At 46.8% G+C, this 13,736-nt stretch overlaps 1 protein-coding gene across 1 annotated transcript in view; it reads left to right on the top strand.

Annotated features, from left to right (window-relative positions):
• Nucleotides 1–1,993: 1,993 nt before the first annotated feature.
• uap1l1 (UDP-N-acetylglucosamine pyrophosphorylase 1 like 1) overlaps nt 1,994–13,736 on the top strand; it is a 29,557-nt gene continuing 17,814 nt past the window's right edge. The window contains exons 1-3 of the mRNA XM_043719819.2: nt 1,994–2,213; nt 3,477–3,652; nt 13,255–13,427. Coding sequence (XP_043575754.2) covers nt 2,098–2,213; nt 3,477–3,652; nt 13,255–13,427 — 465 coding nt within the window. The 5' untranslated portion in view covers nt 1,994–2,097. The remainder of the gene's footprint in view (nt 2,214–3,476; nt 3,653–13,254; nt 13,428–13,736) is intronic.

Genomic DNA, 13,736 nt, shown 5'->3' with positions numbered 1-13,736 from the left:
CTTCACGTCTCATCTTGAGATAGGCCGCCCTCTTCCATTTAACAAGGGATTCCAATTCCTTATTAAACCACGGCTCCCTCGCACGACCCTTTCCTCCCTGCCTGACAGGTACATAATTATCAAGGACATTCAATAGTTGCTCCTTGAACAAGCTCCACATATCATTTACACTCTTGCCTTGGAGTCTACTTTTCCAAGCCACACATCCTAAGTCATGCCTCACCGCATCATAATTTCCCTGACCCCAGCTATAACTCTTGCCCTGTAGTACACACTTATCCCTCTCCATCACGAGAGTAAAAATCACCGAATTATGGTCACTATCCCCAAAGTGCTCACCTACCTCTAATTCTAACACCTGGCCTGGTTCGTTACCCAGAACCAAATCCAGTATAGCCTCACCTCTTGTTGGCCTGTCGACATATTGTGTCAGGAAACTCTCCTGCACACATTGAACAAACACTGACCCATCTAACGAACTTGAGCTATAGCTTTCCCAATCAATATCAGGAAAGTTAAAGTCCCCCATCACAACCACCCTATTACTGTCACTCATCTCCTGAATCACCTTCCCTATCCTTTCTTCTACGTTTCTAGGACTATTGGGAGGCCTGTAAAAGACTCCTAACAGGGTGACCTCACCTTTCCTATTCCGAACCTCAGCCCAAACTACCTCAGATGGCAAGTCCTCATCCATCGTCCTTTCCACCACTGTAATACTATCTTTGACAAGCAATGCCACACCTCCCCCTCTTTTACCCCCACCTCTGACCCTACTAAAACATTTAAATCCTGGAACCTGCAACAGCCAATCCTGTCCCTGTTCTAGCCATGTCTCCGTAATAGCCACAACATCGAAGTCTCAGGTGCCAACCCACGCTGCAAGTTCACCTACCTTATTTCGTATACTTCTTGCATTGAAGTATACACACTTCAAGCCACTTTCCTGTTTACAGACACCCTCCTTGGAAATTGATGCCATGTTCCTAACCTCCCTACACTCCAGGCCCTGCACCCTGAAGCTACAATCTGGGTTCCCATGCCCCTGCAGAGTTAGTTTAAACCCCCCCCAAGAGCACTAGCAAACCTCCCCCCAAGGATACTGGTGCCCCTCAGGTTCAGGTGTAGACCATCCTGTTTATAGAGGTCCCACCGTCCCCAGAAAGAACCCCAGTTATCCAAAAACCAGAATCCCTCCCTCCTGCACCATCCCTGTAGCCACGCATTTAAGTGTTCTCTTTCCCTATTCCTCGAATCTCTATCACGTGGCACGGGTAACAAACCAGAGACAACAACTCTGTTCGTTCTTTTAAAGGGGGAAAAAATTTAAGTGTTCTCTTTCCCTATTCCTCGAATCTCTATCACGTGGCACGGGTAACAAACCAGAGACAACAACTCTGTTCGTTCTTTTAAAGGGGGAAAAAACCTACCCAGGTAAGCTTACACTAACTGCTTCCGGGTCTCGGCTGCCCCTCTGGTCGTCGTCACTTCCCCCTGGTGCTCCCGCTCTTTCTGTGAAGAGAGAGAAAAAAAACACCGCTGCCCGCTACCGGTAAGCACTTTTAAAACCAAACGGTCTTACCTTCGCTGCTGCTCGCACTGGAAATGACCGACGGCTTCGAAGGGTGAGTATAAATACTCACCGCTTTCCTTCCCGGCTGCCCCTCTGGTCGTCGTCACTTCCCCCTGGTGCTCCCGCTCTTTCTGTGAAGAGAGAGAAAAAAAAACACCGCTGCCCGCTACCGGTAAGCACTTTTAAAACCAAACGGTCTTACCTTCGCTGCTGCTCGCACTGGAAATCTGTTGAGAATAGCTCTGTCATTGTGTGGCACTGTTATAGTACGGGGTGAGAACAGGTCTGTCACTGTATAACACTGGTGTACAATTTTGGTGGGAACAGGAATGTATCTATAACAGGGAAATGTACTGCATGACCAGTGGTTCCCGCTGGTCTTTTCAGTTGTGTGTATATCTGGCTGTGGCTTTAAGTCTTTGTGTTGCTTTACAGGTTTCCACGAGATCTCTGAAAACCGTGTGGCCGTTCTTCTACTGGCTGGAGGACAGGGCACACGCCTGGGTGTGTCGTACCCAAAGGGAATGTATGATGTTGGGCTGCCCAGTGGAAAAACCCTTTACCAAATCCAAGCAGAGCGGATTCGCAAAGTACAGCAACTTGCTGAGGAAAGGCTGGGCAAGAAATGTGTTGTTCCTTGGTGAGTATCTGTTTGCTCAATGGAAAACTAAATGGTTACTGTCTGTATGTCAGTAGAGGACAGATATGGTGCATCTGTGTCTCAGTGTAGGTTAATTACTGCGCCCCTGCCCAGCCCTGAAATCCTGCACACAGAAAGTCCATCACCTTGGGAAAAGCACCCCCCCACCCCCCTTAGTAGAATGGATCGGCTCACAATGAAGCTATCAGCCAGGGACGCAGAGCAATAATCTGTGGTTGAAGAGATAAGAGGCCAGTAGGCCCAAGGTCACATGTTGCTACGGCATGTGGGTGCTACGGCCTACTACGCTGAGACCTGAGCCTGTTCAGTTGGGGGTTGCTAGTAGGAGTTTATGACAGGCTGGTGGGGGGAACGCTGCAAAGGATTGACAACTGTGTTACACCAGTAGTAAACAGAAATCCAAGCTAACGAATTACTCACAAATGAACGTGGAGTCTCTCCACTTAAGGCTGCAGGGGTTTCGGAGTTGCTATATTTGGTTAAAAATGGAGCAGCTCCTATTTTAATAAAGACTGTGAGAAGTGGATAATTTATTATTGAAAGTTTTTCTTTATAAAGATTTATATTGTATTTATACCAAAGTTCAAAGTGTCTCACATCCTGCAATTTACGCCTGTTGTCTTGTGCCAGTTTAAACACTGAGGTGTCCAGGAAATTCATGCTTTCCTTGCGTGATATGGGTTAATATTTAATTGAGAGTTTATTATTGGAAAAGCACAGCAGGTCAGGCAGCATTCGAGGAGCAGGTGAGTCGATGTTTCGGGCACAAGCAGTTCCATCAGGAAGGGCTCCAGCTCGAAGCATCGATTCTCCTGCTCCTCGGATGCTGCCTGTCCTGCTGTGCTTTTCCAGCAACGCACTCTCGACACTGATCTCCAGCATCCGCAGACCTCGCTTTCTCCTTTATTTGAGAGTTGACCACTTAAGGATTTTGATGACTTATTTTTGTCACGTGCAAGTCCAAGTACCTGATACGTCAACACAAGATATAGAAGGTAATGTTACTTTATGACTACATGTCCTAATAAAGGAGCTGGTGAGAGGTAAGAAAATAACCACAAAAAAATGTCAAGAGGTGAGTGGGGGCATGTTTTAACCACTGCTGAGTGTCATAAGAAGACCATTACTTTGAGGAAGCCACGGGGAGCTCTCTGTCTGGTCAATGACTTCTCTCTCTCTCCCCCCCCTCTTTCTCTTTCTCTCTCTCTCTCTCTCTCTCTCTCTCTCCTCCACACTCTCCAGGTACATCATGACCAGTGAATTCACATTGGAACCCACAAAGAAGTTCTTCGCTCAGCATAACTACTTTGGTCTGGTCGAGTCTAACGTTGTCATGTTTGAACAGCAGATGCTACCAGCTGTTGACTTCAACGGGAAGATCATTCTGGAACAGAAGGGGAGGATTGCCATGGCACCAGGTGGACGCACTTGTTTTCAGATCCCTTCCACTCCCTCTTTTCTGTCTGTCCCCATTGGCTCAGCCATCTGGGCCTGAGCAGGGCAAGAGCTGGAGCACCAGGCAGCCTGTACTGCTCACCTTCCCAATCACCAGAGACTCTCACCGATTCCACTGCACACAGACCTTCCAGCTCTGCTCCATTGCACATCCTCTGTTTGAAGACATTATAAACTCATCAAGGTATCACAGTGCAAATAGGAGTCCATTCAGCCCATCAAGAATGAGCAGCAGTGCCATCTTCTGGGCATTCTTGAGGGGAGGCAATGAATTGTCACAAGTCAGTCATGAAGAGGATGCCGTTAATTGTTAATCCACAAACTGCCACAAAGGTGTGAGTATGCATTAAACAGGGTTAGATACAGAGTAAGGCTCCCTCTACACTGTTCTCATCAAATAGTCCCAGGACATGGACAGCACAGGGTTAAATACAGAGTAAAAGTTCCTGCCTTGATCAGTAAACCATCCACCTAATGGAGTGATTGTGACAGTTCCATTGTTTTTGGTTGGGAAGAATCCTGTCAAATGACTGAAGAAAGCGAGTGCATGGAATTAGAGAGAGGCTTGTGAGAAGCTTTGTGACTGGTTGTGTGTTGAGAGATTGCAGTGAGGTTACTGGCTAGGCACATGACCTGTCCCATCTGTCCATCTTCCCACCCTCCACCCTTCCCTCTGAACTATCACCTTGACCCCCATCTCCATCCACCTATTGCACTCTCAGCTACCTTCTCCCCAGCCCCACCCCCTCCAATTTATCTCTCCACACCAGAGGCTCTTTGCTTCATTCCTAATGAAGGGCTGTTGTCTGTCGATTTTCCTGCTCAGAACCTGCCTGACCTGCTATGCTTTTCTAGCACCACACTCTCGACTAAAGTCAACCAATGGTAAGATGATGGAGATATGGTCACTGGAGCAGAGGGAGCAGGAAGATGTAGAGGAGCTAAGTGTGGGTGTTTTCTCTTTTCAGTGTTTATTGTCCATTGCTAATTTCCTCTGAACTGAGTGATTTGCTCTGCCATTTCAGAGTTAGAGTCAACCTGGATTCACATGTGAGCCAAACAGGGTAAGGAGAGCGGATTTCCTTCCCTGAAGGGCACCAGAGAGGCAGCTGAGTTTTTGAACAGTCATAGAATTGAATTTCATTTCCACCAGATACCACCTGGGCCTCAGGATTCCAAGTTTAGGGACAATGTAGGCAAGCCTGTTTTGAATCATGGAATAGTTACAGCACACAAGGATGTCTTTTGGCTCATTGCTTCCTTGTGGAAGTCACTTCCACTTTCTCCCGAAACCCTGAATTCTTCCGTTTCAGGTAACAATATAATTCCCTCGATTGAACCTGCCTCCAGTACACTTTCAGGCAGTGTGTTCCAGACCGAAACAACTTGCTGTGTGAAAATGTTTCATCTCATTTCTCCACTGCTTCTTTTACCAATCACTGTAAATCTGTACCATCTGGTTCTCGATCCTTCCATCAGTGGGAACAGTTTCTTTCTGTCCAGTCTGTCCAACGCCCCTCATCACCATCAAATCTCTTGTCCTGCTCTTCCCAAAGAGAACAGACCCAGCCTGTCTGTGTGACTCACTCCTGAATATTCTCTGCATTCTCCCTAATCCCTTCATATTCTTACTGCAACTGTCCACTGTACTCCAGCTGAGGCTGAAACCATGGTCTGTGCAAGATTTTTATCACCACCTTGGCCATGAACACACTGTCCCTATTGATAAAATACAGGATGCTTTGAGTTATTAATCCCTTTGTCCAACTCTCCTGCCACCTTCAGTATTTATCTGTATATGTACACTTCGTTTCCTCTGCTCCTGCACCCCCTTTAGATTCAGTTAGTGTTTCATTTTATTCCCTCTCAGCTACCCCCCCATCCCGTGAAAAAGTGTCAGGGCAGCACGGTGACTCAGTGGTTAGCACTGCTGCCTCACAGCACCAGGGACCCAGGTTCGATTATGGCCTTGGATGACTGTCTGTGTGGAGTTTGCACATTCTCCCCTTGTCTGCGTGGGTTTCCTCCGGGTGCTCCGGTTTCCTCCCACAGTCTAAAGATGTGCAAGGCAGGTGAATTGACCATGCGAAATTGCCCATAGTGTTAGGTGCATGATAGAGTCATAGAGATGTACAGCATGGAAACAGACCCTTCGGTCCAACATGTCCATGCCGACCAGATATCCCAACCCAATCTAGTCCCACCTGCCAGCACCCGGCCCATATCCCTCCAAACCCTTCCTATTCATATACCCATCCAAATGCCTCTTAAATGTTGCAATTGTACCAGCCTCCACCATTTCCACTGGCAGCTCATTCCATACACGTACCACCCTCTGCATGAAAAAGTTGCCCCTTAGGTCTCTTTTATATCTTTCCCCTCTCACCCTAAATCTGTGCCCTCTAGTTCTGGACTCCCCCACCCCAGGGAAAAGACTGTCTATTTATCCTATCCATGCCCCTCATAATTTTCTAAACCTCTATAAGGTCACCCCTCAGCCTCCGACGCTCCAGGGTAAACAGCCCCAGCCTGTTCAGCCTCTCCCTGTAGCTCAGATCCTCCAACCCTGGCAACATCCTTGTAAGTCTTTTTTGAACCCTTTCAAGTTTCACAACATCTTTCCGATAGGAAGGAGACCAGAACTGCACGCAATATTTGAACAGTGGCCCAATCAATGTCCTGTACAGCCATAACATGACCTCCCCAACTCTTGTACTGAATACTCTGACCAATAAAGGAAAGCATACCAAACGCCTACTTCACTATCCTATCTATCTGCGATTCCACTTTCAAGGAGCTATGAACCTGCACTCTAAGGTCTCTTTGTTCAGCAACACTCGGGCGGCACGGTGGCACAGTGGTTAGCACTGCCGCCTCACAGCGCCAGAGACCCGGGTTCAATTCCCGCCTCAGGCGACTGACTGTGTGGAGTTTGCACGTTCTCCCCGTGTCTGCGTGGGTTTCCTCCGGGTGCTCCGGTTTCCTCCCACAGTCCAAAGATGTGCAGGGCCAGGTGAATTGGCCATACTAAATTGCCCGTAGTGTTAGGTAAGGGGTAAATGTAGGGGTATGGGTGGGTTTCGCTTCGGCGGCTCGGTGTGGACTTGTTGGGCCGAAGGGCCTGTTTCCACACTGTAATCTAATCTAATCGAATCTAATCACTCCCTAGGACCTTACCATTCAGTGTCTAAGTCCTGCTAAGTATTGCTTTCCCAAAATGCAGCACCTCACATTTATCTGAATTAAACTCCATCTGCCACTTCTCAGCCCATTGGCCCATCTGGTCCAGATCCTGATGTAATCTGAGGTAACCCTCTTTGCTGTCCACTATACCACCAATTTTGGTGTCATCTGCAAACTTACTAATTGTACCTCTTATGCTCTCATCCAAATCATTTATATAAATGACATAAAGTAGTGCACCCAGCACCTATCCTTGTGGCACTCTACTGGTCACAGGCCTCCAGTCTGAAAAACAACCCTCTGTCTTCTACCTTTCAGCCAGTTCTGTATACAAATGGCTATTTCTCCCGGTGTTCCATGAGATCTAACCTTGCTAATCAGTCTCCCATGGGGAACCTTGTTGAACAGCTTACTGAAGTCCATAAAGATCACATCTACTGCTCTGCCCTCATCAATCCTCTTTGTTACTTCTTCAAAAATCTCAATCAAGTTTGTGAGACATGATTTCCCACACACAAAGCCGTGTTGACTATCCCTAATCGGTCCTTGCCTTTCCAAATACATGTACATCCTGTCCCTCCAACAACTTGCCCACCACCGAGGTCAAGCTCACCGGTCTATAGTTCCCTGGCTTGTCTTTACCGCCCTTCTTAAACAGTGGCACCACGTTTGCCAACCTCCAGTCTTCTGGCACCTCACCTGTGACTATCGATGATACAAATATCTCAGCAAGAGGCCAGCAATCACTTCTCGAGCTTCCCACAGCGTTTTCTGGTACACCTGATCAGGTCCTGGGGATCTATCCACCTTTAACCGTTTCAAGACATCCAGCACTTCCTCCTCAGTAATCTGGACATTTTGCAAGATGTCACCATCTATTTCCCTACAGTCTATATTTTCCATATCCTTTTCCACAGTAAATACTGATGCAAAATATTCATTTAGTATGTCCCCCATTTTCTGTGGCTCCACACAAAGGCTGCCTTGCTGATCTTTGAGGGGCCCTATTCTCTCCATAGTTACCCTTTTGTCCTTAATATATTTGTAAAAACCCTTTGGATTCTCCTTAATTCTGTTTGCCAGAGCTATCTCATGTCCCCGTTTTGCCCTCCTGATTTCCCTCTTAAGTATACTCCTACTTCCTTTATACTCTTCTAAGGATTCACTCGATCTATCCTGTCTATACCTGACATATGCTTCCTTCTTTTTCTTAACCAAACCTTCAATTTCTTTAGTCATCCAGCATTCCTTGTACCTACCAGCCTTCCCTTTCACCCTGACAGGAATATACTTTCTCTGGATTCTTGTTATCTCATTTCTGAAGGCTTCCCATTTTCCAGATGTACCTTTACCTGCGAAAATCTGCCTCCAATCAGCTTTCGAAAGTTCTTGCCTAATACCGTCATAATTGGCCTTTCTCCGATTTAGAACTTCAACTTTTAGATCTGATCTATCCTTTTCCATCACTATTTTAAAATGAATAGAATTATGGTCGCTGGCCCCAGAGTGCTCCCCCACTGATACCTCAGTCACCTGCCCTGCCTTATTTCCCAAGAGTAGGTCAAGTTTTGCACCTTCTCTAGTAGGTACATCCACATACTGAATCAGAACATTTTCTTGTACGCACTTAAGAAATTCCTCTCCATCTAAACCTTTAGCACTATGGCAGTCCCAGTCGATGTTTGGAAAGTTAAAATCCCTGACCATAACTACCCTATTAGACTTACAGATAACTGAGATCTCCTAACAAGTTTGTTTCTCAATTTCCCTCTGACTATTAGGGGGTTTATAATACAATCCCAATAAGGTAATCATCCCTTTCTTATTTCTCAGTTCCACCCAAATAACTTCCCTGGATGTATTTCCGGGAATATCCTCCCTCAGCACAGCTGTAATGCTATCCCTTATCAAAAATGCCGCTCCCCCTCCTCTCTTGCCTCCCTTTCTATCCTTCCTGTAGCATTTGTATCCTGGAACATTAAGCTGCCAGTCCTGCCCATCCCTGAGCCATGTTTCCGTAATTTCTATGATATCCCAGTCCCATGTTCCTAACCATGCCCTGAGTTCATCTGCCTTCCCTGTTAGGCCCCTTGCATTGAAATAAATGCAGTTTAATTTATTAGTCCTGCCTTGTCCCTGCCTGCCATGACTGTTCGACTCACTTCTGTTCTCAACTGTACCCGTCTCAGATTGATCTCTTTCCTCACTATCTCCCTGGGTTCCCCCCACCACCACCACCTTACTAATTTAAATCCTCCCAAGCAGTTCTAGCAAATTTCCCTGCCAGTATATTAGTCCCCTTCCAATTTAGGTGCAATCTGTCCTTCTTGTACAGGTCACTTCTACCCCAAAAGAGATTCCAATGATCCAAAAATGTGAATCCTTCTCCCATACACCAGCCCCTCAGCCACACATTCATCTGCTCTCTCCTCCTATTCCTGCCCTCACTAGCTCGTAGCACTGGGAGTAATCCAGATATTACTACCCTTGAGGACCTCCTTTTTAAATTTCTGCCTAACTCTCTGTAATCTCCCTTCAGAGTCTCAACCTTTTCCCTTCCAATGTCGTTGGTTCCAATGTGGACAATGACCTCCTGCTGACTCCTCTCCCCTGTGAGAACATTCTGCACCCTCTCTGAGACATCCTTGATCCTGGCACTAGGGAAACAACACACCATTCTGCTTTTTCTCTGCTGGCCACAGAAACGTCTGTCTGTACCTCTGACTACAGAATCCCTTAACACAATTGATCTCTTGGAAACCGATGTACCCCTCATTGCATTAGAGCCAGTCTCAATACCAGAAACTTGGCTGTTCGTGCTACGTTCCCCTGAGAATCCATCACCCCCTACATTTTCCAAAACACCATACCTGTTTGAAATGGGTATATCCACAAAAGACTCCTGCCCTAGGTGCCGACCTCTCTCACCCTTCCTGGAGTTAACCCATCTAGTGACTCTATCTGAGACTTTCCCCCCTTCCTATAACTGCCATCCATCACATACTGTTGCTGTTGCAAATTACTCATCGCTTCTATCTGTCTCTCCAACCGATCCACTCGATCTGATAAGATTCGCATCCAACAGCATTTATGGCAGATATAATCCGCAGTAACCCTTAAACTCTCTTTAAACTCCCACATCTGACAAGAAGTACATATCACTGCAAAGACCATTTTTGCTCCTTCACAATCTACAGACACAGAAAATAACACTGTCTTATTCCTCTACAAAACACTGCATCAGGTTAAATTAATAGCTATGGCTTATATTTTAAGTTTAATCAAGAGACTTATCTCCAAAAACATAAAATCAAGAAAGAACCCACTGTACTCACTGCCTTTCTGTTGGACAGACTTAAAACAACAATGAACTTATCTGATTCTGTGCTGTGAACTTCGCCCAACAGTTCCTCCAAGATTAGTTGTGAAATTCACTGTTTGTTAATTTTCCCAGATGCACTCCGATGTCCAGTGACACATGAATTCAAAAACAGCAAAGGCAGTAACTGTGCAGGTTCTCTCTCTCTCTCTCTCCTCTGCACTGACCTCACCATGTGCTTCCTTTGTCTGCTCTTCTCCCTTCTAAAACTGCTATTGTTTTGATTTTTTTTCCCAAAGTTCCAAAACAATGCAATAGCATATAAAACAGTAATTGCTGCTCCTGGGATTTGAGGAAATCACCTCCAGCACCTAAAATACCTCAAAAAAAAAGGAGCAGCTCTTACAGCCAGAAATTTTTCCCGTCCTCCATCTTGGATTACCCAGATTCCTAGTCAGAGGGAAATGGGTCTGGGTGTGGACTTTTTGGGCCAAAGGGCCTGTTTCCACACTGTAGGGAATCTAACCTCCATGTTTCTCTGCATTAAGTTGCATCTGTCACCTGACATTCATTAATCTGTTTGTGTCCTTTTGTAGTTCTTCTTTGTCCTCTACACCGTTCATGGTACTTTCCTGTCCAATAGTTTGGGATTCCTGTTATTGTTCGTTGCCATTCTCTCCTTTTATATTCTGTTTGCTTCTCTCCCTTTTCCTCTGAAATACCTAAGTCTGGGTTGTATTGTCCACCTGACATCTATCATAATTCAGTTCTAATTTTGCCTGGATCCTCTAATTCTAATTTACTGGGTCAGAGCCATGCTTATCCATTGAAGGTAGCTCTTTCCATTTAATTGTTCTTACTTATTGATGCTTCCTGACCCCTCCCATCACCTCTTAAACTTTGAAATGCAATAATCACTATCCTCAGCCCAAGAGCCAGGTTAATGACTGGACACATGCTGCTTTAGGTTTTCCTGACATACTTCAGGAATTAGATTAGATTAGTTTCCCTATAGCATGGAGACAGGCCCTTCAGCCCAACCAGTCCACACTGACCCATTTCCCTCTGACTAATGCACCTAGCACTATGGGCAATTTAGCATGGCCAATTCACCTGACCTGCACATCTTTGGACTGTGGGAGGAAACCGGAGCACCCGGAGGAAACCCACGCAGACACGGGGAGAATGTGCAAACTCCACACAGTCAGTCACCTGAGGCTGGAATCGAACCTGGGACCCTGGTGCTGTGAGGCAGCAGTGCTAACCACTGAGTCACTGTGCTGCCCTGACACTTTTTCACGGGATGGGGGGGGTAGCTGAGAGGGAATAAAATGAAACACTAACTGAATCTAAAGGGGGTGCAGGAGCAGAGGAAACGAAGTGTACATATACAGATAAGTACTGAAGGTGGCAGGAGAGTTGGACAAAGGGATTAATTACTCAAAGCATCCTGTATTTTATCAATAGGGACAGTGTGTTCATGGCCAAGGTGGTGATAAAAATCTTGCACAGACCATGGTTTCAGCCTCAGCTGGAGTACAGTGGACAGTTGCAGTAAGAATATGAAGGGATTAGGGAGAATGCAGAGAATATTCAGGAGTGAGTCACACAGACAGGCTGGGTCTGTTCTCTTTGGGAAGAGCAGGACAAGAGATTTGATGGTGATGAGGGGCGTTGGACAGACTGGACAGAAAGAAACTGTTCCCAGTGATGGAAGGATCGAGAACCAGATGGTACAGATTTACAGTGATTGGTAAAAGAAGCAGTGGAGAAATGAGATGAAACATTTTCACACAGCAAGTTGTTTCGGTCTGGAACACACTGCCTGAAAGTGTACTGGAGGCAGGTTCAATCGAGGGAATTATATTGTTACCTGAAATGGAAGAATTCAGGGTTTTGGGAGAAAGTGGGAGTGACTTCCACAAGGAAGCAATGAGCCAAAAGACATCCTTGTGTGCTGTAACTATTCCATGATTCAAAACAGACTTGCCTACATTGTCCCTAAACTTGGAATCCTGAGGCCCAGGTGGTATCTGGTGGAAATGAAATTCAATTCTATGACTGTTTAAAAACTCAGCTGCCTCTCTGGTGTCCTTCGGGGAAGGAAATCTGCTCTCCTTACCCTGTTTGGCTCACATGTGAATCCAGGTTGACTCTAACTCTGAAATGGCAGAGCAAATCACTCAGTTCAGAGGAAATTAGCAATGGACAATAAACACTGAGAAAAGAAAACACCCACACTTAGCTCCTCTACGGCATGGAGGCAGCAGTGCTAACCACTGAGCCACCATGCCGTCCAATTCTTGCCTTTACACTGCTGCTATCCCAGTCTGTATTCAGATACTTACAGTGAGGGAATTGAGGGTTGTGGGGGCGACAGGATCATCAGATCAGCCGTGGTGGAGCAGACTTGATGGGCTGAATGGTCTTCATATGACACCTATATCTCATGAGTTCCCATTTTAACTGTGGTAGGATTTGGGCACTTGTAGGTAATTTCCTTGCAAGTTTATTTCTCCTGTATTCTCCCTGTTGTTAGTGCCCGGTAGACTAGATCAAGAAATATAATTGCACCTTAATATGTAATTGTGCCTTAATACCAGTCCCAGCCGAATGGATTCTGACCTCAGGCCCTCTGGATTATCCTCTTTCTCCAGCAGTGTGATGCTCTCCTTAATATCCCCACCCCCTGCTGATTTTACATCCAATCACACCATTACAACAGCAATAGCATCAATCAGTCGTAGTTGTGCCCTGTTCCTGGACCTCTCCCCTCCCACCATTCCTAAGGGTTCTTCTCACTGCACCCCTCCCCCCCCCACCCCAAATCCCTAAGGATCCTCTCTTTCCTTCCCCCATTCTCAAATCCCTGAGGGACCTCCCGCACCCCCTTCCAAAGGGAACTCTGCCCTCCTTCCCCACCCCTGACCCTGAAGGCACTCCCCTGTCCCAGAGGGTCTGTTCCCCCCACCCTGTTCCCAGAGGCTCCTCTCCCTGGGAGTCTCCCTCCCTACCCCTGAGGGTCTCCTGGTTACTGAGCATCCTGTGTTTGTTGTGTGACAGATGGAAATGGCGGGCTGTATCGTGCTCTGATGAACAACAAGGTTCTAGAGGATATGGACCGGCGAGGAATCTGCTTTGTCCACGTGTACTGTGTGGATAACATCCTGGTGAAGTTGGCAGACCCGGTCTTCATTGGATTCTGTGTGGAGAAAGGAGCGGACTGTGGGGCAAAGGTCAGCTGCTCAAATTCTGCTCTTACTGCCCACAGCCCTGAGCACACAGCACCGGGAGCTGGGTGTTCACACCGGGAGCTGGGTGTTCTCACCGGGAGCTGGGTGTTCTCACCGGGAGCTGGGTGTTCACACCGGGAGCTGGGTGTTCACACCGGGAGCTGGGTGTTCACACCGGGAGCTGGGTGTTCACACTGGGAGCTGGGTGTTCTCACCGGGAGCTGGGTGTTTGTACCAGGCACACAGCACCGGGAACTGGGTGTTCTCACCGGGAGCTGGGTGTTCACACTGGGAGCTGGGTGTTCTCACCGG

The sequence above is a fragment of the Chiloscyllium plagiosum genome, unplaced genomic scaffold (genome assembly GCF_037043375.1).
Source record: "Chiloscyllium plagiosum isolate Xiang-an unplaced genomic scaffold, Cpla_swu_hap1 HiC_scaffold_21, whole genome shotgun sequence".
NCBI classification, from domain to species: domain Eukaryota; kingdom Metazoa; phylum Chordata; class Chondrichthyes; order Orectolobiformes; family Hemiscylliidae; genus Chiloscyllium; species Chiloscyllium plagiosum.
The sequence above is the reverse complement of the archived record's forward strand: the minus strand, read 5'-3'. Positions and strand labels throughout refer to the sequence as shown.